Genomic DNA, 27,048 nt, shown 5'->3' with positions numbered 1-27,048 from the left:
ATACAAATTAATTTTCTTTACAATCTTTAAATTGTTCACCATTATTTTCTCGTGAGATAAGTGTCAACATTTTTAATATGTTTAAAACTTTGTCCTCAAGTGGAAGAAAATAATAACTATTGTAAATATGAGACACTCAGATATGTAGCTTTATTTCAGATTCATATTACTTTATTGTAGAGTGACAATCTAACCCCCTTAACATTGGATTGTCAATTTAAGTGGCAATTAAATAGCAATGCTTTATACAAAAGCCTGTCTTCCTTTGAAATATTTTGATTTGTATGAAGACCAGTTTCCTATTTAAAAGGAACAGGTGTAGATGGATAACCACAATGGAATTTATGCAAAAATTTAAAACAAAAAAATATGGTAATTTCCTGTTCTCCACTCACATTTTTCTGAACTGTTTGCACAATCACAATTTCAGTACTTGGATGTTCTGTTTCTTAGTATGACATTGTAATTTTGATCTCCAACATATAGAACTAACAACTGAAGGTAATGGACTTCACTATCAATCTGTATTTCCCACTTACGAACATTTCTTCACCACTCAGCATTTCTTCTGCACTGTACAATTTTTCTTCATAAGGGCATAATAAACTCATTACATTCCCTTACAAACCCATAAGAAACTGTACATTAGGCAGAAACAAAATTTTAACAATGTAGTCTGAGGTAAACAGTCAAATAAACATCACATTACCATAACAGAAAAAATTAAGGAAATATCTGGAAGGAAAAATAAATATATATATTTGTCTCCTTACAAAATAACAAAACAAATAATTAACAGAATAAATGCTTTAGTGCATTCAGTGAAAACATCAAATAAAGTCAACCACTTGGATCTTCACATCTCTTCTGTGAATCTTTGATTGTAATGTGTCCAAGACCAGCAATATCTAACTCATGAGGTAAAACCCTGTTCTGTTCAGCTCGCTGGGCTAGTCGGTGATGATTGTGTGACACAGACCACAATGGTGGTAGGTACTTGGGTTGCATTGTTTCAAGAAAGTGTTCTCGCCACATTCTTTCTAACTGCACCAAGCCGCCCATACCATCTTGCTTAAAAAATTCAACCACTTTCTGTCCATGTGGCTGGTAGTCTTGGTTAAGTACACTGAAATTAATATAATGTAATTACCATAACATTTGCAAGAGTATATCTACAAATGGAAATGTGTTAATGTAATGAGTTTTTTTAATTCATGACATCAATCTAAAAAAGGAAGTTACTACATAATTTGGCATAATAAACCATTGTTAAGTGGAAAATACAGGATGGAATAACGACAATATCATGAAAAGGAAAGATTGCTACACACCATATAGCAGACATATTGAGTCGCAGATAGGCACAACAAAAAGACTGCCAGACACGTAAGTTTTTGGCCAAACAGGCCTTCATTGGAATTACACAACATACACACATACTTGCACAAATGCAACCCACATACATGTGTGTGTGTGTGTGTGTGTGTGTGTGTGAGCGGTTGGAGGGGGGTCTAATTCCAATGAAGGCCTTTCTGGCTGAAAGCTTGAGTGTTTGACATTCTTTTTGTTGTGCCTATCTGCGACTTAACATCTCCATTACATGGTGTGTTACAATCTATCCTTTTTGTAACATTGCTATTCTTAAACAGAATGACAATTAATATGTTACAACAGAATAATTAAGTAATATTTTCCCCAGATATATCTCAGTTAACAGAGAAATCTGTGACCAATTCATGCAATGGAAGTGAAGAACAAAAAACTGCCACAATCATAATACTGAAAACATTAAATAGGACCTGTTCCGCTTGGAATGTGGTCAGATTTTTAACCTTAGAACAAAGCAATGAAAACAAACATACACAGATTGCAATGTAATTGAGAGATGTTCCAAGACAACAACAAATTATATATATAATTATAAACTTACTACACAACTACGTAATACAATTACAGGTTGATGTTTGAAATGCGCAACAGCTTGTTGCTGTCTAGGATATCCCAAAATTATGCACCTATGAGTGTGTGTGTGTTTCCTATAGTTCCATTGCTTTGTTCTAAATGATAAATACTATGCAAGTTTGCAAGCCAACGTGATGCATAAATTACTAGAGAGAGACGAGGACTGTAGGAAGAGAGCCTTTCATTGGGACAAAGCATGCTTTAGCTATGGGGAAAAATAAGGGATTCAAATTATGAATTATTGGAAAATTTATCCTACCTAATTGTTGTACCTCCTTTTGTTAAACTTATTTACTTATTAACACTGTAGGAAAAGACACCTTAAATTGCAGACAGGCACAATTAAAAGACACTTACACAAAGCTTCAACCTTCATCAGCAAAAGAGAAGCACACCATTCATGCACACAAGCAGGCCCTAGCCTGAGCTGCAGGAGTTGGTGGTCATGTGTGCATGAGGTGTGCTTGCTTGTGTGTAAGAATGGTGTGTGTTTCCCTGATTCTCTTTAGCTGATGAAGGCTGTGGCTGCAGGCTTTGTGTAAGTGTCTTTTAATTGTGCCTGTCTGCAACTTAATGTGTCTTCTTTACAGTAAGTAGCACTCTATCTCTTCCCACATTGTTGATATTCCTATGTGGAGTTTCCATTGTTTTATTTACACATCAGTATCAAATTGTATACTTATCTCATACATTTCCATACATTAATTTTTTCTCTTATGGAGGTGTAACACAATTTTCTTGGGCACCAACAGAAAGCATTACTGACAGAGTGAGGCACTGAGAAACTAAACAAGATTCCAGGGCATGATGAGGTCCCTGTCAGAACCCACACAAAATCTCAAACTATGGTAGCTCCCATTTTAACCACAATATAAGATAACAACACATTTTTGTCTTCCATAATTATGTGAATGTATCTTAATTCATTTGAGAGCTCCCAGCCAAAGAAATTTGTTTTGTTTTCATCTAACATGAGCGCTATAAGCGAAGGGAGAACAGCAAAATTACGAAACATAAACATGGGTCACGTGGCAGTGTTGCCAACAGTGAAATGTGATTTACCACTAAAAAGCTTATTCGAACCAATAGGGACCACTAGATTTTTTTGGTGCATTTAACAGAGTCATTAGACAATAATCTTTTTGAGCACTGAGTATATTGAGTAAACAAAAATATGAAACAATCCAATTTTTTCTTTGCATTTAAAAATAGAATTGTATTATGAAATACATCACGGTGAAGTTATGTAAGAGAAAATAACAGCTCGGATCATCAATGTCTTTCTCGACAAAAGGCTCACCGCCAAAGGCAGAGATAGTAGCGGATGAAGTACATTCAAATGCTTTATAGGCGTAACAGTTCCAATTTGCCTTATCACTTCTTTTGGCAGTTCATAACTGTGGCAACATTGTTTCTTCCTTCTCATTCCTGCTCGAATTCATTAAGTCGGATTTCACTCCATTTCTAACTTTAATTTTAATAATGTTCATCTGACTAAAAACTCATTCCCCTTCAACCACAGTAACACTAGCCGTACATATTTCATAAGAATCAAAAGCAGAATGTTTTTTTTTTTTAATTTAATGGACACCATTGATAACACCAACCATTACATTCACATTGTGTATGCCTATACCCTGCAGCTTGCTTTAGATGTAATTTTAATTCTTCAAGCATCTCTCTAATTGCTGTTACAATAGACTGTGCATTACAATGCTCAAGGTCACCTAATTTAAGAAAAAATGTTAAAATGATTGTATTGGTTGCAGCCTTGTAATGTATTACTATTATTCCTAAACATTTTGTCACACTAATGTCTGTTAATTCATCAGTTCGAATGCTGTACATGCTGTCACCAATATCTTGACACAAATTTCCACAAAGCAAGACATTAGTACATAATGAGATTTTCACTCTGCATCGGAGTGTGCGCTGATATGAAACTTCCTGGCAGATTAAAACTGTGTGCCGGACCGAGACTTGAACTTGGGACATTTGCCTTTTGCGGGCAAGTGCTCTACCAACTGAGCTACCCAAGCACAGCTCACGCCCCGTCCTCACAGCTTTACTTCTGCCAGTACCACGTCTCCTACCTTCCAAACTTTACAGAAGCTCTCCTGCGAACCTTGCAGAACTAGCACTCCTGAAAGAAAGGATATTGCGGAGACATGGCTTAGCCACAGCCTTGGGGATGTTTCCAGAATGAGATTTTCACTCTGCAGCAGAGTGTGCACTGATATGAAACTTCCTGGCAGATTAAAACTGTGTGCCGGATCGAGACTTGAACTCGGGACCTTTGCCTTTCGCGGGCAAGTGCTCTACCAACTGAGCTACCCAAGCACGACTCACACCCCGTCCTCACAGCTTTACTTCCGCCAGTACCTCGTCTCCTACCTTCCAAACTTTACAGAAGCTCTCCTGCGAACCTTGCAGAACTAGCACTCCTGAAATAAAGGATATTGTGGAGACATGGCTTAGCCACAGCCTTGGGGATGTTTCCAGAATGAGATTTTCGCTCTGCAGCAGAGTGTGCGCTGATATGAAACTTCCTGGCAGGAGAGCTTCTGTAAAGTTTGGAAGGTAGGAGACGAGGCACTGGCAGAAGTAAAGCTGTGAGGACGGGGCGTGAGTCGTGCTTGGGTAGCTCAATTGGTAGAGCACTTGCCCGCGGAGGCAAAGGTCCCGAGTTCGAGTCTCGGCCGGCACACAGTTTTAATCTGCCAGGAAGTTTCAAGACTTTAGTACATGTTTCATGGCTCCCCTACACATTGCTCTATGTAGATGAAGTTTTCTGTCAATATCACTGTCTGTGAATTTACTTTTGCACAAATCACTTTAGTGATAACCTGACGTGATCCCACAAGGGCTGGAAACAAATAATGCAAGGGAACCTTCGGCTTAATTCCCTTCTAAAGATTCTTTCACATTTTTGAAAGGTAGTTCTGTCTCACACTAGGAAATGGTACTGCAGCTCTAGCACTCTCTCTCTCTCTCTCTCTCTGTGTGTGTGTGTGTGTGTGTGTGTGTGTGTGTGTGTGTGTGTGTGTGTGTCACTGAAGCTTAATATACTAACAGCCTTGCCACAGTGATAACACTGTCTCCATCAAATCACCAAAGTCAAGTGCTATCGACCTTGGATGGGTCACCTACCGTGTCTGTCAAGTGCTGTTGGCAAGCATGTTGCACTCAGCTCCTTTGAGACCAACTGAGGAGCTACTTGATTAAGAAGTGGTAGTGCTGATCATGCAAACAGACAATTGTTGGGAGAGCGGTGTGCTGATCACATGCCCCTCCCTCTGCATTTGCCTCCAATAGACACAGGACAAAACAGATTTCCCCAAAACTGATGAAGTGTGTCCCACTGGCTCAGTTTCAGTGAAAGACAGCTCCTCGAACTTGTCGGTCAGTGGGATTGCTTTAACACCATGAGTCCTCCCCGGTCCCCACCTACCCTGTACAGGACGCCTACATCGACCATTGACATGCCACTCAAACTAAAACGGATGAGTACCAACACATCTCATACTTCCTGCAGAAGAGGTGGCAGGATCCACAGGAGAAGATAGTATTGACTCTCAGGAGCTCTCCCAACTCACCAATTCGCAGCAGCTGCCAATCATATGATATTAGTCAGGTAGAGTTCCAGCTGCTTATCACATGTCAACCAACTCATCCAGTGTTCAATGAGAGTATTCGCAGTGGAGCTGCATTGTGGCTGGTGCAATGTATTACAGGACAGTGAAAAAATAACTTTAAACTAAGCATGCTTCCACTGGGTTACCTGAGCCTTAGTTTTGATGTCACACTTATAAACTTATGTTTCATCACCTATCTTGACATGTTTCAGTCAGCTAGCAACTCCTGAGCACCTCACATTCACCGTTGTTTTTGTTTGAAATTGTTGTTGTTGTGGTCTTCAGTCCTGAGACTGGTTTGATGCAGCTCTCCATGCTACTCTATCCTGTGCGAGCTTCTTCATCTCCCAGTACCTACTGCAACCTACATCCTTCTGAATCTGCTTGGTGTATTCATCTCTTGGTCTCCCTCTACGATTTTTACCCTCCATGCTGCCCTCCAATACAACAATTACATTTTAGAATTAGCATAAAAAAAAAATAAAAAAAAATTTGGGCATGAGGCCACTGATACTTCATCATCATCATCAGAGACTTATCCAATTGAAATTTGGTGATCATTCATAATCATTTCTTTTATATTTTCATGATTTCATTGGCTGATGATGTGATGGGGCATCCAGATACTCGTGACTTTTCAGAATATTCACAACCTTCTTTGAAACGCTTGTATAACTCATAAACCTCGTTTTTACACCAAGCAGTCACCAAAAGGAATATTTAACATTATTAAAATTGTGCTGCACATTTAACACAAATTCTCTGATCCATTTACATAAAATAAGTAATCACCGTGTCTACCACATCAATCTAACCTTTTTGACAGCTGGAAACAGATTAAACATCTGATATGGCTGACACAGTACACATAGTTTTCAGACATCTTCATCAATAAAACAATGAAAAAATCATGCAAATCAGACTAATTCAATACGTTAAGTTATGAAATTCTAGTTACTTTTTGAATACACCTCATATACAATGAACACAGTACTTATTAATAACTGAAGTATATAGTTACCAAGTTTCAACAACAGATGCCTCCTCCAACATTTCTGGAGTCAGTTCCACATTATTTTCACCTCTCTCTTGAAAATAATTTAAAATTTTCTTCTTAATCTCTTCTTTGCGTGCTGGCGGAATTTTATCTCCATTTCTTAGCAGAGCTACTGCTGCAGAACGAACTTCTTTCAATCCAGGAATATTATAGGTCTATAAAAAAAATGACATCTTTTACTTTTTGGACTCATTTCAGATTTCTCTTTCAGCACTGTCCCATTCATAAACAAGTGAAGTCAAAAATACAGTTTTTACCACTTTTGATATGGATACTTGTACATAGTTATTCTCTCAAAAATAGTGCTAATTTTATACATCTTATAGGTGTTTACCTTCAAGTTCTCTTTTGTCCCTATTGGGGCATCACATTTTTTTGCAAGTGTTGTTCTAAGGGACAAGTCATGCCAATTGCTGAGTTGATGGCACTCCCAACAGAGCAATAAAACATCATGTGATGTGTGATCTTTCATTACAGCTGCAAAGAAAACATCAGATGAAATATGGTCATACATTCTAGTTGCAAAAACAAACAAAAGACTTGGGTATATGGTATTAAACATATGGAAGTGGTCTGGATTATATCTCTAAAAAATACTTTGTGTTGATTCGATGTCAACTGCTTGTTTCAGCTGTGACCATGATGTGGTAGATATATTTTCCTTTGTGTCCACATTCCAACTGTCAACAAATAAATATCCATCAACTGCCTTTCCTACTGTAAAAAGTAAATAAAATTATAATTTCTTACATTGTCTCCACAGCAGAACATTAGCTGTACTGAAGATAGAAAAATGGACATGTTCATGTTGTGAAGACAATGTTTCATAATCACTAAAAGTACACCTCCCCCCCCCCCCCCCCCATGAACCATGGACCTTGCCATTGGTGGGGAGGCTTGCGTGCCTCAGCAATACAGATAGCCGTACCGTAGGTGCAACCACAACGGAGGGGTATCTGTTGAGAGGCCAGACAAACATGTGGTTCCTGAAGAGGGGCAGCAGCCTTTTCAGTAGTTGCAGGGGCAACAGTCTGGATGATTGACTGATCTGGCCTTGTAACACTAACCAAAACGGCCTTGCTGTGCTGGTACTGCGAACGGCTGAAAGCAAGGGGAACCTACAGCCGTAATTTTTCCCGAGGGGATGCAGCTTTACTGTATGGTTAATGATGATGGCGTCCTCTTGGGTAAAATATTCCGGAGGTAAAATAGTCCCCCATTCGGATCTCCGGGCGCGGACTACTCAAGAGGACGGCGTTATCAGGAGAAAGAAAACTGGCGTTCTACGGATCGGAGCGTGGAATGTCAGATCCCTTAATTGGGCAGGTAGGTTAGAAAATTTAAAAAGGGAAATGGATAGGTTAAAGTTAGATATAGTGGGAATTAGTGAAGTTCGGTGGCAGGAGGATCAAGACTTTTGGTCAGGCGAATACAGGGTTATAAATACAAAGTCAAATAGGGGTAATGCAAGAGTAGGTTTAATAATGAATAAAAAAAATAGGAATGCAGGTAAGCTACTACAAACAACATAGTGAACGCATTATTGTGGCCAAGATAGACACGAAGCCCACGCCTACTACAGCAGTACAAGTTTATATGCCAACTAGCTCTGCAGATGACGAAGAAATTGAAGAAATGTATGATGAAATAAAAGAAATTATTCAGATAGTGAAGGGAGAAGAAAATTTAATAGTCATGGGTGACTGGAATTCGGTAGTAGGAAAAGGGAGAGAAGGAAACGTAGTAGGTGAATATGGATTGGGGGTAAGAAATGAAAGAGGAAGCAGTCTGGTAGAATTTTGCACAGAGCATAACTTAATCATAGCTAACACTTGGTTCAAGAATCATAGAAGAAGGTTGTATACATGGAAGAAGCATGGAGATACTGACAGATTTCAGATAGATTATATAATGGTAAGACAGAGATTTAGGAACCAGGTTCTAAATTGTAAGACATTTCCAGGGGCAGATGTGGACTCTGACCACAATCTATTAGTTATGAACTGTAGATTAAAACTGCAAAATGGTGGGAATTTAAGGAGATGGGACCTGGATAAACTGACTAAACCAGAGGTTGTACAGAGTTTCAGGGAGAGCGTAAGGGAACAAATGACAGGAATGGGGGAAAGAAATACAGTAGAAGAAGAATGGGTAGCTTTGAGGGATGAAATAGTGAAGGCAGCAGACAATCAAGTAGGTAAAAAGACGAGGGCTAGTAGAAATCCTTGGGTAACAGAAGAAATATTGAATTTAATTGATGAAAGGAGAAAATATAAAAACGCAGTAAATGAAGCAGGCAAAAAGGAATACAAATGTCTCAAAAATGAGATCGACAGGAAGTGCAAAATGGCTAAGCAGGGATGGCTAGAGGATAAATGTAAGGATGTAGAGGCTTATCTCACTAGGGGTAAGATAGATACTGCCTACAGGAAAATTAAAGAGACCTTAGGAGAAAAGAGAACCACTTGTATGAATATCAAGAGCTCAGATGTAAACCCAGTTCTAACCAAAGAAGGGAAAGCAGAAAGGTAGAAGGAGTATATAGAGGGTCTATACAAGGGTGATATACTTGAGGACAATATTATGGAAATGGAAGAGGATGTAGATGAAGATGAAATGGGAGATATGATACTGAGTGTAGAGTTCGACAGAGCACTGAAAGACCTGAGTCGAAACAAGGCCCCAGGAGTCGACAACATTCCATTAGAACTACTGGCGGCCTTGGGAGAGCCAGTCCTGACAAAACTCTACCATCTGGTGAGCAATATGTATGAGACAGGCGAAATACCCTCAGACTTCAAGAAGAATACAATAATCCCAATCCCAAAGAAAGCAGGCATTGACAGATGTGAAAATTACCAAACTATCAGTTTAATAAGTCACGGCTGCAAAATACTAACGCAAATTCTTTACAGAAGAATGGAAAAACTAGTAGAAGCCGACCTTGGGGAAGATCAGTTGGGATTCTGTACAAATATTGGAACACGTGAGGCAATACTGACCCTACGGCTTATCTTAGAAGCTAGATTAAGGAAAGGCAAACCTACGTTTCTAGCATTTGTAGACTTAGAGAAAGCTTTTGACAATGTTGACTGGAATACTCTCTTTCAAATTCTGAAGGTGGCAGGGGTGAAATATAGGGAGCGAAAGGCTATTTACAATTTGTATAGAAACCAGATGGCAGTTATAAGAGTTGAGGGGCATGAAAGGGAAGCAGTGGTTGGGAAGGGAGTGAGACAGGGTTGTAGCCTCTCCCCGATGTTATTCAATCTGTATATTGAGCAAGCAGTGAAGGAAACAAAGGAAAAATTCGGAGTAGGTATTAAAATCCATGGAGAGGAAATAACTTTGAGGTTCGCCGATGACATTGTAATTCTGTCAGAGACAGCAAAGGACTTGGAAGAGCAGTTGAACGGAATGGATAGTGTCTTGAAGGGAGGATATAAGATGAACATCAACAAAAGCAAAACGAGGATAATGGAATGTAGTCGAATTAAGTCGGGTGATGCTGAGGGAATTAGATTAGGAAATGAGACACTTGAAGTAGTAAAGGAGTTTTGCTATTTGGGGAGCAAAATAATTGATTATGGTCGAAGTAGAGAGGATATAAAATGTAGACTGGCAATGGGAAGGAAAGCGTTTCTGAAGAAGAGGAATTTGTTAACATCGAGTATAGATTTAAGTGTTAGGAAGTCGTTTCTGAAAGTATTTGTATGGAGTGTAGCGATGTATGGAAGTGAAACGTAGACGATAAATAGTTTAGACAAGAAGAGAATAGAAGCTTTCGAAATGTGGTGCTACAGAAAAATGCTGAGGATTAGATGGGTAGATCAGATAACTAATGAGGAGGTGTTGAATAAGATTGGGGAGAAGAGAAGTTTGTGGCACAACTTGACTAGAAGAAGGGATCAGTTGGTAGGACATGTTCTGAGGCATCAAGGGATCACCAATTTAGTATTGGAGGGCAGCGTGGAGGGTAAAAATCGTAGAGGGAGACCAAGAGATGAATACACCATGCAGATTCAGAAGGATGTAGGTTGCAGTAGGTACTGGGAGATGAAGAAGCTTCCACAGGATAGAGTAGCATGGAGAGCTGCATCAAACCAGTCTCAGGACTGAAGACCACAACAACAACAACAACAACAACAACAAAAGTACACAAATAAGCTGAGGTGTTAAAAAACTTTCAACCATTGACCATGAAGGAAGAACAGTATGACCATCAACTTACAACATTTAGTATATTCTTGGAGCTGAAGGGGGGTATGGATTGGGGACTCAGGGTTCCCCGTGACAACTCACAACTGGTTCCTTAGAAGTCCTTGTCCCTCCTCATCCACGCACCCCCACTTTCTGCCTATTTCCCAAAATATAAAAAAATAACTATCCTGGCCATTCCAAAGTAGCTCCACAGAATGCATCTCAGCCCTGGCTGACCAGCACCTCCAACCTGTCACACGGTGCCTCCTATGCTGCATAAGCAATATCAATCACTTCCTGGAATGTCTCCAATCCATTGCCACCCTTCTCCCATTGGAAATTCTCCTTTTCACTACTGAAGCAACCTCACTCTACACAACCATCCCACATACTCATGGCCTCTGTGCCCTAGAATTCATCCTTACCCGTAACTACCTTACCTTTGAGTGACAGACCTACAAACAAATCAGAAGGGGGCTGGGGGACAAGAGGGGGGAGTTGCTGTCCTAATGTATTTTTTTTTTTTTTTTTTTTTAATATGGGTTGTATGGAAGAGAGAGTTCTTGAGATACAGTAGCTTGGCACCCTGATGGCTTGGTGTAGATTTATTGATGACATTTGTGTGGTCTGGGCTCTTGGTAGAGAAAAACTCTTCCACTTTGTGTAACATATTTGCTATGCTGGAGTCCCTTCCCACTTGCATAACAACAGGGCACTACAGGTGGCCTATGCTGCTAGCTGCACGGGCCACGTCAGCAAGCACCAGAACAGAATCTTTAAGCACATGCCTGACCAGCAGGTGACAGCTGGCTCATCAGAAGAGGTCACTACGGTCCTTGTGGGCCTACTTTCTTCCATGAAGTCACAAGTGAGCAAACCAATCCAGTAGTATTCTGACGCCACTACCACATCTAGGCCAGACCTATTCTTCCAGATTAGCTCTCTCAGGCAAGTGCCGACCACTGTCACTTTTCTCTAGTTCAGAAACCTGCCTAGAATTGTCATGCAACCTGTTCTCCGCACTCTCTTTTCCCTGCCTGCACTCTTTGCCAGATGCAGTAGTCATATTCGAGCTACACTGAGACTTGGGCTCTGGAGTGTGGACAATTGTAGAGATTGGTGTTTGGACCATTGCTGTGTTGTGATATGAAAATTTCAATTCCTGGTGAAACCAGAACTTGAACTTCTGTTATTGAGTTTGGTCCTTCTGTCAATTGAAGGTATATTGTGTACCTCTTTGCTGAAACAGACTAAATAGCGAACTTTCATTTTTGTGGTGTAAATCGAAGTTGAGGAAAGAGACGAGTTCATGTCTGTTTCAATAAACTGGCTATTCACCGTCTACCTGGGATTTTAATTTCTGGGTGCTGCCCTCAACACAGGGTACAGTAAGCTTAACTTTTACCAGCTCCATTTCACCTGGTTCTTTTACAAATCTAAAACCACTTATTTGACATTGATCCCCAACTCACTGAAGTCCAAATTCATGCTCGGTCCACAAAAAAGCATCAAATAAGGAGCAATACCTACTTTTTGACAGCCATCATAATTCAGACATCAGACATTTCCTATCCTACAGCTTAGGCATCCACAGTGAACGTATCTGTTCCATTACCAACTCCCTAAATACCTGTATGTATGACCCCCCCCCCCCCCCCAAACTACTCCACAGATCTTATTCAGAAACAAACAAATATCATAGGTTGCATTCTTCTATCATTTTTTGATTACCATAGCTCCCACTTCCAAAAAGCTAAGAAGCAGCTCCCCACCCCCTCCCATCATAAAGTACTATTACCACTCAGGCCTTGAATGACTCAACACGTTACATTGCTCCACCAAGGATATGACTTTCTCTAGTCTACCAATGAAATGAGATTCTCTCTCTGTAATATCATCCCACTCAATCACTGTCATATTTTCCTGCCCTCCCAGCCTCGTTGTAAAGCCATATGATATTCCCAGACCAACACTCCTTCCTATAGGTTCTTCCCAAAGCAAAACCTGCCCCACACACCCACTCACTATCATTCACTCCAGCCCCACCACCAATGACCACTGTAATTTCAAGGGATGCGCAATATGTGACACCACACGATTTGCAACCAATACATGTTCACTTTCATGGGATGGGCAATTTGCAACACCACACTAACATGTGTTCAGTGCAAAGTGTTTTAAACTGGATGAGCACATAGATGGCATAAACCAACTGTCTGCCCTGGAGCCACCCAGTTGCTGAACATGCTCTATACCATGACTCAAAAGATTTGAATGCCTGCTACATTACAAGGGCTATCTGGACCTTCCCACCAAATACCAGTTTGCCTGAATTCTGGAGATGGGGACTGGCCCTACAACATATCCTCGCATCCCCTTTCAACATATCCTGGCATCACAACTCCCTCCTGGAGTTAACCTCCATTAACATACAACACCCTCTCTTCTCCGTTATCACTTTCTTTTAACGTTAATTTTTATTATTAGCTTTTTAATGTCTTACTTATTGCATCTTATTTAATTACTTTGTTGATTGCTTTTAACTTCTTCACCTTCATTCTGCTCCCCCCCAAATTGATATTTTCTCCCACCTCCCTGTCCTTGTAGTTCTTAATTGCACTCTTCATTCAATTTCTCTTCCTCTTAACATATTCTTACTTGTCACACTTGTCACTATCTGTGGACTGAAGCTGAAACTGTGGTAACAAACATACTGCCTTTGACTCTTTGACAGCTCCCCTTTACCTTTGCTTCCCCTCATCCCACAACAGGTGGGGTCCTATCATAATCAGATCAGGGTAAGCAACTTTTATTTTTTAACTTTTCCTGGCCTATTCCTCTTTTCTTCCTGAGTGAGGAACTAATTTTTCCATTTTGTGTACTTTTATATGTGTGCATTCATCAGCAGTGCTAAAAACTTTGTCTCCTAAACATAAGTACTGACCAATGATACTGTCTCATATTTTTACAGTTTTTTAAGTTAATGTTTCCTGTGACAGAATGGATGAACACACTAACAATAAATTTACCATTGATTCAAATACAGGAAATATGGCCACAGATAAAGGAGATTATACTATTCACTGTACCTGCCCTCCACCAGTTTCTGATTTCCAATGTCATTTTATCAACGATTTTCATTTCCTGATTTTTTCTGGAAATTTTTGTTTTATATGTTCTACAAGGTCTTTTTTTTCTATTTCTGTTCCCAATTATCTTGTCAAAAGGTATCACACACATTGAGAATTTCCCCTTCATGTCCTCTCCTTAACTAAAACAATGCCAACTGGCAAAGCTGGCAGTCAGCAACACAATATGACACATTTAAAATGCTCTTCAGTAATTGTAATGGGAAAATAAATTGTGCACTTTACATGATCTATCCTTTTCACTTCAACCATCATAGTTAGAAAATGATTGGCAACATCTGCAACCCTCTTTTTGTTACTATCTGCAGTTTTTTGGTCTCAGATCTTGTCATTCAGCAGGAATTAGCATGCAAGACATCTGATGTTTCATAACACTGCAGTTGAATCCAGTTTAGGAAATATACAGTGTGAATTTAAGGCCTGCGACAATCAAACACTAAAGCAGCTATTACACAGGAAAAACACAATGAAAAGCAGAATACCAAGTGGATGACGTTCCAGTTCAGTGGCGCACTGGAGACAACGTATAATTTTAAAAGTATACAAATGAATTAAGGGCACCTACCTGGGAAGTATTTCCTGTATTCACGAGGAATAATATTTTTTCTCAAATATGACTCTGTACGACCACAAACAACACAACAGTTGTCTTTTACTTGGGTGTAGTAACTTCCCACTTCTCCCACGGCTCTGCCTGAAGGTTCAAATCGCAACCTTACAGTGAATGGGTCCTCGGTAATCAGATCACCAAGATTGTTCTGTATGTACCTTAAAGGGAAAAAAATTGTTTAGAATGTTAGATTTATCACAAGATTAACCCACAATTATCTTCTACAACTTTCATAATATTACATATTCTAGCAAAAATTTTGAAGCATCCGAGATTTGATTTCTCAAGTATTGCACAATATTTCACGCAAACAGTGCCATCCAGAATCTCTACTCTCCAATGTGTTGCAGGTACATTGTTATTTGCAAAAAGTAATTCTAATTTTTGAGTGAGTGAACAAAATACATTCAGAGTATCTGCTGAATCACCATACTGGATGTGCATACAGTATAAAGTATTAAAGACAAGTGCTAATTATTTTTCTTCTGGTAGAAAGCAGTACATCCACTTTATTATCAAGTTAAGAGTATTAACAAAGATGGACAAACCTGTATAGATGTGGTTATTTGCTTCAAGAAACTGCAGTATATATGGCATAAAATGACACTATAATTGAGGGCATGAGATACACTGTGTCCAAAGAGAACTGAATTAGTTACTTACATTTGACATCTGCACAGAAAGGCTCAGGTGTTGGTGCATCACTGGAACACCACCAAAGATGTGCCACTGTCTACTGCCGGAGCATCCATTGCATGACAGATAGCACACAGAACTTTTTTGTGCAGTTGTCCAAGAGTACACTCCAGTCAAAATTGTCAGATGCTTTCTTTAAATCTACAAATGCTAAAAAGACAAGTTTCACTGCCTTCAACCTTTCTTCAAAGAAAAATCAGAAGGTTGGTACTGCCTTGTGTATTCCTACATTTCTCTACAACTCAAACAGGCCTTTCTCAAGACGACTGCAAATAGTTGTGGAAGTATTTTGCATTTGTGTCTAATTAAACCAATGGCTCAGTAACATTCACACTTGTCAGCACCTGTCTTCTTTGGCACTAGAATTATTACATTCTTCTTGAAATCTGAGGGTGTTATGCCTTTCTCATATATCTTGAACATAAACATGAATAGTTTTGTCATGGTACATTCTCCAAAGGATTCTGAGGATAATGTCATCTACTCCAGATACCTTGCATTTTTAGTGCTTTGTAAAATATTTGCTCACTATCACACAATCAATCCCTCATCATCTAATTCGTCCTTCCTTTACAGAACTTGATGTTTGGGTTTGTTCCCTTTGTACAGCCCTCTGATATATTGCTTCCATCTTTCAGCATTCTCTTCTTTGCTTAGTACTGAGTTTTCATCTGAGCTACGAATATTCAAACAGCTGTTTCCCTCTCTTGTAAAGTCTGTTTAATTTTCATGTAGACAGTATCTATCTTTCCCATAATCATGCATACTTTACAGCTTTGGATTTTCCCCCTAGTCATTACTGCTTCTCATTTTGCTACTTTTATCAGTCTCGCATTTTAGATGTCTGCATTCCCTTTTGCCTGTGTCAGCTGCTAAGTTTTTGAATTTCTTCTTTTGTCAACTATGTTCAATATCTTATGTGTTATCCAAGGATTTCTATGGGCCTTATGTCTCTGGCTAGTTGCTCCTCTGCTGCCTTCGCTACACCACTCTTGAAGCTGAACTTCGTATTCTATTGTGTTACTGCAATTAATTCATCAATTCATCTAACACATTCTGTTTTCATCAACTGTCAGAAATCAATTTACTTTTATTCTTGTAATTTTTTTATTATTTGTCTTTAACTAATAGCTCTTTTTAACCATACTATTTCACTTTCCAATTCACATCATCTACTTTCCTATACAGCCACATTTCAAAAAGCTATTCACTATTCTTCACATATTTTGGGTGATGACGTTTCACCTGCTTATTTGTGGATTCAGTGAATATTTTCTTTTGTCCATTAAAAACTGGCTTTGTCATTGCCATTTTCGTTTTTACTTCTTAGTTGCACTTTTTATTCTGTATCCCAAATCTGAGGGGCATTTCATAAATATTGCACATGGTGGTATTACTGTGGACTGTTTGCTGCATCAACAAAAATTTACATCAGATATAGTTGGGAAATCGAGGAAGAAGCACTTTTCTCTATTTTTTCACTGTGTATCTAAGATAGAACTGACAAGAGTTACAAATGCACCTTGCAGGAGTCTCTGGTACTGTGACTGTTGAAGGCCAGAAGCGGTACATCAAGAGCAAAACTTTACAGAACAAAAACCCAGCAGAAATCTACAGAACGCTCAGTGAAATTTGTGATGAGTTTATAGTGAACCGTAGTACAGTTTCACATTAGGTTAATCATTTTTATGGTGGTCATTTAAGTCATATAAGCATAAACGATAATCCAATACCCGGAAGGTCAAAAACATGAACAGATAAACAAAGTGTGAAACTTGTGGTCCATGCTCTTGGAGAAGATCAAAGTGTGACTTGCAAAGAACTCTCTGAAGCCAGGAGAATTCTCACAATCTCAGTATTCTGTATTCTGACAAATGATTTGAAGAAGAGAAAAATTTCTACGAGATGGGTCCCGCACTGTTTTGACTGCTCAAGAGAAGCAGAAATGACTGGACATTGCAACCTTCCTCAGACAATGATTCGACCACAAAGATCAAGTATTTTGTGTTGAACTGTTGCTATTGATGAAATTTGATCAGAGACTCTGAAGTAGAGTTTCATTCACAGTCCAGTGAGAGGAGAGTTTCAGATTCTCCACATCCCAAAAAATTTCAACACAATCAATCAAAGCACAAGTAAATGATGATTTCTGCTTGCAATCACCAAAAAATCATCATGACAGACAGAGTCCCATGTGGAACAAGTATCATAGCAGTGTATTACCATAAATTCATGCAAAACATGTGCATAAAAATGTACAAAACCCGACCTGTTGTTGAAGGCTGGGCCATTCATTTCCCATGACAATTATCGCCCATGTATGTGCAATGATTTAGCCCAAAAACTGCACAAAAATTATTGGGAAGTGCTGTTCCTCCAACTACAGCCTGGACGTGGGTCCACTAGGCTTCAACTTGTTCCCAAAGCTGGATAACCCCATGTGTGGATGTCGTTATCTTTCTGTTGAAGAGCTGTGTACCACTGTTAACTGGGCCATTTGACAGATGAACAGAAGTCGGAACAGAAATGATGTCCTGGATGGAATAATAGAGCTTCTGAGACATGGGATTCAGTCATAGAGAAGTAGGAACACTATATTGAAGGACTGTAGAGATATTGAAATAAAATAAATGTATAAGTAAAAAAAAAAGTGCATTATTTGTGAACTGTCCCTCATACTTAAAATTGCTTTCCTGTACCACCATCTCTTCCTCTATTCTCATGTCCATCAGTGTCACGTCTCCTTTTTCCCAAAGACAGTCATTTACTACTTCTAAATATATGTTGAATAGGATAAATGCAAATCAGCGATTATGTTTCTCTGTCCTCCTACTCATAATCTGACCTAATGCTTCTTCTCTAATTTTTAATTCCATTTGTTGAAGCCCCCCCCCCCCACACACACACACACACGCAAAAAGAAAGAAAGAAAGAAGGAAGGAAAGAGAGAGAGAGAGAGAGAGAGAGAGAGAGAGAGAGAGAGAGAGAGAGAGAGAGAGGGGGGGGGGGGGGGGGGCAAATATTCCTGCATGAGGTAGTATTGGTCAAAACTAGAATAAAAGTTCCCATAATTATATGTCCGAATTATACTGATATCTGTTGACATGTGGGTTATTTTCTCGTGACAAGTAATACGTAATATTACAGATGGTGCAGGGTTCTAAGGAGATGGCACAGTAAATAACCACAATACACACATGTTGGCAGATGCAAATCCTCAAGCAATCACAGGGAACACGAACACTTCAGTATCTACGCATGGACAGGAATTGTCAATGATAGGCTCGTAGGACCATACACTTTACCACACATACCAACAAACAGTACTGCAGAATGTTGCCCTTGCAGAAAGATAGCTGTCGTTTATGCACAACAGAGCACCACCATGTTTCCTACATACTGTGTGACAGCACCTCATCACAATGTTTTGTGGGTGATGGAGTGGTCAAGGAGGTCCTACAGCATAGCCTCCCCCTTCAGCAGACTTGAATCCTTTGGGTTTATGGCTGTAGGGGCATTTAAAGACATTTGTGTATGTTCAACCTGTTGATGATGTGCTTGTGACCAATGTGTGGAGTGACATGAAAAGGGCCATCTTTCTTTGGTTGCAGTAGATCAGCCAAAAGGAATTCCACATTAAGTTCAATTATTTCTAATGGAAATATTTCACGTGTTCGTTATATGCCAAACATTGGCTACTGATATCTAACAAATGAACCATTCCACTGTTTCTTACTGGGGATCCGTGTCACTTTATTATATACTATTTTCATTTCTTCTACTCATTAACAGATAGCTACCCTCGTGAACTGTGTCAAGTGTGACAGTATCCTGTGTGAGTAAACTTTTCACCAAGTAAAGAAAATGGCTACTATTCAGTATAAAGCAGAAAACTTAAATTCTTCCATGGAAAAACAGAATTGCCACATTTTTGTACACTGTCCATAAACTTGATATATACCGAATTATCTGTAACATTTTACAACTACTTTAGGATAACATGAAAGTTTTGCAATACAGCACAAATTATTTGATGTTTAAAATAATTTCAGCTGATCTCAAACCATATTATAATCCTCTGAAATCCGTTAAGTGAAAATAAGTACACCCGAAGTACAATGGCAGATCTGTTATATGAGACAGGCTGATCAAGATTTAAAAAAAGGATGGAACAATCACTTTGTGCCACAGGGAATCCTCCTCCTTCACAGATCTTACACAAGCAGTTACACAAATATATATCACATAGACAGGTACTCATGATGTTTGGTACAGACAGATACAAATGAGGTATGGTAGATTCCCCAGAAGTTACCAGCTAAACTGTCGAGTCCATCAGCACATATCAAACATCTGACATTGAGAGTTCATTGCATTTTTTCCAGCCAATTTACCTACTCCCCACGATACACAAAGTTTCACCACTTTGCTGCTGTGGATATAGGTGACTAGCTGTGCACACCAGCCACCAGCTTGGGAATGCTGGGTTCAACAAAGCCAGTTCCCAGCTAGAAGTATTGCCAAGTTCCGTGAGGTTTTCACTATTTAGCATGAGCATGGATCACCCCCCCCCCCCCCACCCTATTGCTCTTTATCTGCATAATTGGGAAGAACTACATCTCTGTTTCCAAAACGGAAAAGAATTTCTACTTAAACTAAGGAACTTCATAGAAGTACTACAGTAAATTCCGCTCATTCATCATGGACCCACTTTACCACGTATGCAAAATTGCTTATCATATTATACCAACAAATTATTGTATTGCTGAGAAACGAAACATTCAAATATTGAATACATTGTACTTCATTATTACAACTAATAAGTTGTTTGAAATTATTAAAACTGGTGATGGGAATTGAAGCTGTTAGTAAATACACATTCAGAAGCAGTTACAATTTGAGTTTGTACTCAACTGTCTGCTTTCGTCGGAAAGCAGGCCTGCCTCGCCAGATAAGCTGCATACTACAAAGGTGGCCTAACTAATAGTTCTTTGTTTATGTCACGTTTACAATTAACATAATATAAACATAAAGAAGCTCACTCCAGAGTACGTTGTTACTATAAAATTATTAGAATCATTTAAGGGACTAAATACATGAATAAAACGTTTAAAATGGCATATTATGATATCTCTTTCAATAACAATAGGTTGAGGGTTTCACAGCCTTGTTTTATCTTCTCTGCACTTCCAGTTGGTCATGGTCATTCTGGTTATAATATTGAGAGTATGTATACAGATTTTGTATCTTGCACTTTTACTGACTTTGTTAAGAAACCACAAGCTGTGCTTCCAACAAACTTCAGGTCAGCTACTTGGATCCTCATGTTTTCTCCTCGCAGTCCACGTTTCAGATCCACAGGTAAAAACTGGGATCCCCATGTTTTCTCCTTGCAGTCCATGTTTCAGATCCACAGGTAAAAACTGGGATGTATGATGTGATAAGGTATCAATGGAACAATGAAAGCATTTTAAGAGGTAAACCTGTACTCATTTTTCAATGTAGTCTACATTTTGGTCAATGCACTGTGTCCTGCCCCCCCTCCCCCTTTACAGCAAGTATATACTGGAAGGGCTGGTAAGTACTCACTCACAGCTGCCATAACTTTGTCACTGGACTCAGAAAATTATTGAGCCACAAACTTCTTAATCACAGGAATATATGGAAATCAGAATGTGCCAAAGGAAGTGAATAATGTTGACAAGCCATTTAATCAGTTTTTAAACCCCACCATCAAAGCACTTTCCTAGGCAAGTGTATTGTCAAGTACTGTTCTTAACTGCAGATAGAACCTACTTTGTCTATCTGGTACCACCCACTGCTTCAATTCTGGGATTAAATGATGGATCAAAACCAATTCACGGTACCAAACATGTGCAAGAAAGATACTACTACAATTCTATGTAAAATAATCCATATATTGCTGAATAATTAATTTTCTTATCTGGCCCGACCGCTTTAAACAAATGTGGCGCCAATGTTGCGCAAAGATTTCTCATAGTTCTTCATGTAGGCATGTAGCATATTCTTTAAATGAATATGCCTATATTGTTTTATGTCACACCATTAATTGTAGATTATATCATACTGTACATTTAATCGATGTTTCCATCCTTGGATGCACTTTTGGGTTTTGATTTACATGGATCATTTAAAGAAGAATAGGCACATTTAAGGCAAACATGAAGGAGCATTTACAGCCTTCAATGTACAGAGATAATTGGCAGTAAACCACACAAAATCAAGAATTTAAAACTTCACAATTATTTGGCTTTCAAAACAAGTTCCTTCTTTATAAAGTTTCATTATCAATACACGAGAATTACTGAGATGCTTTGTGAATTCAGAGCAGATTCCCCCTGGTGTGGGTGTGTGTGTGTGTGTGTGTGTGTGTGTGTGTGTGGGGGGGGGGGGAGTGGTTATGACAGTCTTTTCACAATACACTGACAAGAAAAATTAAGAGCAATAGTCTTTGAAAGATATTGCAGAACAATTCTACTGCCACCAACATACATTTCAAGTAAGAACTGTGAAGAAAAGAGAAATTTGAGCTCATACAGACAGTCATTTTTCCTCACTCTACATGCAAGTGAAACAGGGCAAGAAGTGACTAGTAAATGGTACAAGGTATCCTCAGCCACGTACCATATGGTGGTTTGTGGAGTATGCATATAGATGCAGGTTAGAGGGACTGACTGAGGGCAACCCCATCACAAATGTAAAAACTTTTCTTGTCTTGTATTCTTCAACAACATTTTTTTTTTTTGTTTTGTTTTCTTTTCCATGTCTAATGACATGGCATATACAGAAATACCTGTAAATTTTACATACATTAAATATACAAAGAAAACAAGATAAATTAAAAGAAAACTATTTTCCTTCTAAATATTATCATACACTTCAGACATCATTATATCAAAGTAAAAATTAATTACCATTTGGCCTTGCTATTATCACAGGTGCAAAGAATTTCTCCATCTGGTGCTTGTAAGTAACAGTTATCATACAGAGGTCGACTTCGAGTATAATGCGCTCTAGATGACTGCTTAAATTTCTTGACCTCTTTAACAGCACAAAAAGCTCCATTAACACCAGCATCTTTCTCCACTGCTGTACCATGCTTTCTACTCTTGTATTTGATATCTAAGTAACGCTGACATGATTCAGTTATCTTTGATACATTATCAGCATCATGTCCACTCTGAAACCATCCTGATGGTCTGGCAATATCGATGAAAATTTCATATGCAGCTAAAGCATCAAGTGCTGCATATTCACATTGTTCTTGAGTAAGGTGATCACGCTCCCAATCACTGCAACGAATTTTCCAGTCTTTATTCAAGTGAACACCCAGTATGTTCTCTGCCAGGCCTGCAAGGCCGCCTGATATTGTAAGGCCCTTTGCTGCAAGCAAATGCCTCAAGTCCAAACAGCCCCGCACTGACACTCCATAGTCTCGAAAGAGGTATTTTGCATCATCAGTAGGAGCTACACCTACTTTCAAAATGCGGCTGTCTTCGAGAATGACCTGGAAAAAGAAAAGTGCTTTGTAAGTTGCAGACACCTAATGGCTCTCTGCACCCCATACAAGATAATTTCTACACTATACATTACATTATGTTTACACACAGAAAACCGTGGCCAAGAAATGATTTCACAAGTTAAGAACTTCATTTTATTATCTCACAGAAAAGTTCATTGAACAGTACTGGTCTTAAACTAGTATGAAATACATTCACCCACAGCACATGAAACAATGCTGGGTTGAAAGGAATGACAAGCATTGATTTTGCTAGGTCCTAAGTGACCCATTCACAGACGAAAAGAAGAATAAGGTCACTGTATCAGAGGCTTTACACACGGTTTGAGAGAGAACCAAAACGTCAATAATCCTTTATAAATATACAAAAAGATTTCCGTAAATCATGAACATAGTATTACTTGTATGACTGTCTGGAAATGAGAATAAAAACAAACTTTATTTGCCAATGTTGCTGGAGAGAAGTGCATGATCTGCATTATGTCAGAAAATCACTACTGAAAGTACAGAACTTTATTGTTCTGACAGGGATCCAAATGTAAGGAAGAAAACTATGTTACAAATAGTGCTTGGAAAAAAATCACAGAACAAATTCCACAGCTTTATCAAAAATTCACCACTCAAATATTTTTATTAATCAAACAAAAGCTTGAACTTGCAAAATATTTTAAAGCAATATTTTATTATAACAATAGTCATTTCTGGAGATCACAGTCATAAATTACAGTTATTAGCATCTACCAAAACTCTGTTGCAAAGAATCATTTTGTTTTTGGGAAGAAAAGGAAGTTACTGATGAACAATACAGCTGCCATAAAAAATTCACATTTCTCTATTGTTAAAAAAAAATAATCATAAAATAAAAACCAAAAAACACATTATTTTATGATGTGCTTATGTGAAAAAATATCTTATTCATAGATTATCTTATTTCTCTACTTTATTGGAATTTTTCTTATTTGGTTGGAGCTTTTATTATACAAGGTGAAACACCTAAGTTATTAACACAAAATGTATATGCAGCAAGGAATGTGCAATACTGAAAATCCTGATTCCACCTGTCTGCTTTGATGTGTGATATCATCAAGATAGTGGGTATCCCTATTTCCAGCATGTGCAATATGGTGAGGGCCAACCATGGGGAACAGGGAGTTTGGGGTGGGGAAAAGCCAAATGTGCTACAATACCAATGACAGCACCATCCCAAAACAAAAATCAAGCACGAAAGGTGCTCAACATTCAACACAATGCTACAAAAATGAAAACCCTAGGAACTTTACATTTTGCTTGACGTATATAGCTCAAACAAAGTCCTCAATACCAAAAAAATCCACACACACAACTCAAAAACATGGTACCACACTTTTCACTTGACCTTATAGGAGTGGTCAGAATTCTTCTCTACAAAGTATCAATAAGTGTTTATATCAGATGTTAAACAAATTTGATGAATACTCAAGAACATGAATGATAGTGATGTACTTTCATTTCTCACGCAGCAATAGTTTCCATGCAGTTAGTAGCTCCTAGTGTTTTAACTCCAGATATTTTGGGGAGGAGTGTATGAATGGAAACCTGTTACGTGATGTAGCCATTTAAAGGCACATTTTAAATATGCTTGTACTGAGGAAACCTTATTGGCTCAAATAATCATGGTTTTCATGCTGTACCTTGTGAATAAAATTTGTCACCTAGAGTTCTGTGTGGAAACATATTGCTAATATCCTTAATGAGACCAACAGTAACACCTGGCATGAGGAGCACTGTCGTCAGTACCTGCAATGAATGATACCTGCATCACAAAAATGGTTTTTTAAAACATCACAGAAAATCGGCGCTCCTGCAGTGAATTACTAAAAACCATAAAAAAATCATATGATCACAGGAGTAAAATCGAAGAAATTCGTGCACACCGTCATTCTACTTAACTGCATAACGTAGAGAACCCATATTTATACTGAGTGAATAACGAGACTTCTGTATTTTTACATTTGTATGTCAGTTTTGTTAATCTACAATTTTCTATTGTCACTGTCGCTGTCTCTCATAGTGGGATACGTTACTTGACAAGTTATTTGCGAAGAATGCGAACGACTGTGAGCGCCACCCCCTCTGTCAACAGCTCTTCATTAAGAATTTTTTCTTAACACGAGGTAATTATTGATACAAACTCTGTACGACGTAATGCCCAATTCCTATACAAGTTATGTGATGGCAATTTTATTCTTTCAGAAATACTATTTTAACTATGGTACTATGAACCATGGCTTTTAATATATAATACATGCAGGAATTCGTTCAGTGTACTACTTAGAAGGCACAACCTCCGATTTGCTCTGCAGCAAAATGACATTACGAATTCTTTAATACGTAGGGCCCACACAAAGAATTGACACTGATAGACAGTACTTCAAAAGTGTAGCATAACTGTTTAAGACCGGAAAGAAACCTAAATATATAATGAGGATAAAAACATTGCTTCAATAATACAACGTTTGGAAACAGTTGCTGTGTATAAAAATTTATTGTTTATCGTGCTGAGCAAGTCAATGAACATCAAGAAAGCACAAACGGCAATAAAGCTAAGCTTCACGACACGCATTCCAAGGAAAGACATTTTTTTTCTTATGAATCTTATGAAGTACACATTGCATGTAACAAGTTGCCTACCTTCAAGTCGTCTGGAACACATTTAATTTTGCAAAGCCTGAACAGAGCACAAAACCCGTCCGACGATGCTAACTGAAGAAGCGCTACTGGATGTGACTTTTTCTCGCTTGTTACCCACTCACAATCAAACCCAAGAACTTTAAGCGTCTGGCATTTCCTGGAAGGTCGATCAGTTACAATGAGGAACACTTCACAATGCACTATCCCCAACATCTTGTACTTACTCTTTTATGCTGTCAATAACCGGCGCACATCTTTCTAAGGAGTCCACTACAATGATATTCTTTTTCCATTGTTGACTGTGGAGTATATTTGTTTTTAATCTCCGGTATCTTAATCTCCTAAACGCAAAAATTACGCTTACTCCTACAGTGGCACAAACAATGCCAGAAATCAAATATTTATTACGATCAGACATTCTGACAAAGAGAGATCTCTTCGTGTCTCGTGCAAACAAATTAATTTAGGGTCTGGGATTTCTTTTTCAATACATGCCCATTAGGGCACTTAACCCATTGATAATAGCATTGCTACCATAAGAATACATACACCCCTATTATTATTGTACAACAGAACCCAAACACCAAACAATAACGCTGCGCTGTCACAGATTTTCTTTGACCTTTATCCACGTGTCTTTGTGCTTTTATCAAAGAATTTTAAAAGATAGAAAAACCTACAAATATGTACAATAGTTCAGGAGTTCGAAAATTATATATTATCCTCATAAAATGACAAATCAGCTATTTAACAGATAACATTAACTTTACATTGCATAAAACTAAAAGCAGAACGAGAGTAAACAACTGTAAACAAGTTGAGTGCGGCAAAAATACTTTCTATATAGCCAGCTATAGGTTCGCCATTCATTAACGCGAAGTGGATCAGCGATTTCGCCATATCAACCCTCCTACCCCCGCCCCGTCAACGGTCCATTCCACTATTTAAGCCAGGTGCCACCGGAATATGGGGGAATTTGCATATGATTTGTCTGTCAGTTTCGGGGAAAGGGGTGATGCCGGACAGGCTTCAATCATAGTATAGAACTTCGGATATGTTTTCACTACCTGAGGGCAGGGGCGTCAACGTACGCGGCTAGAGGCTACACGCAGATTATTTTGGAACGCGTCCCGACCCGAGCGACATCAGCCTCCAAATTCAGATGCCCATAATTACATACACATCCGCCGTCGCAATATACTACTTGCAGTATATATAGTACACTTTTTCTTCTGTTTAATAACAAAACATGCAGCCAGATTAACCGGCAGATTACGAGATAACGCCAACTGAATATCGTAGAAATACGTGAAGGGTGCTTTCGTTGGCTAAATTCCGAGGTCACTCTAAATATTGGCCATCGCAATATGCCGCTTGCAGCGTCCATACTACACTCCCTCTTTAGTTAAATAATAAAACATGAATGCAGATTAACTGTCCACTTAGGTCATATGGGTAGCAGAATATGGCAGAAATTATGTGCTTTCCGCCCTTGGTGCTAACTTTGGAGATCAATAACTCAATAAATA

At 38.7% G+C, this 27,048-nt stretch overlaps 1 protein-coding gene across 1 annotated transcript; it reads right to left on the bottom strand.

Annotated features, from left to right (window-relative positions):
• Positions 1-734: 734 nt before the first annotated feature.
• Positions 735-26,133, bottom strand: LOC124621657 (exonuclease 3'-5' domain-containing protein 2). The gene is made up of 7 exons (XM_047147161.1): positions 25,744-26,133; positions 25,520-25,676; positions 22,245-22,837; positions 14,569-14,771; positions 6,989-7,131; positions 6,619-6,809; positions 735-1,126 (listed from the first exon to the last, which is right to left on the bottom strand). The coding sequence occupies exons 1-7, from the start codon at positions 25,935-25,937 to the stop codon at positions 841-843; spliced, it is 1,767 nt and encodes a 588-aa protein (XP_047003117.1). The 5' UTR covers positions 25,938-26,133; the 3' UTR covers positions 735-840.
• Between the last annotated feature and the right edge of the window lie 915 nt (positions 26,134-27,048).

This window comes from Schistocerca americana, chromosome 1 (genome assembly GCF_021461395.2).
Source record: "Schistocerca americana isolate TAMUIC-IGC-003095 chromosome 1, iqSchAmer2.1, whole genome shotgun sequence".
NCBI classification, from domain to species: Eukaryota; Metazoa; Arthropoda; class Insecta; order Orthoptera; family Acrididae; genus Schistocerca; species Schistocerca americana.
The sequence above is the reverse complement of the archived record's forward strand: the minus strand, read 5'-3'. Positions and strand labels throughout refer to the sequence as shown.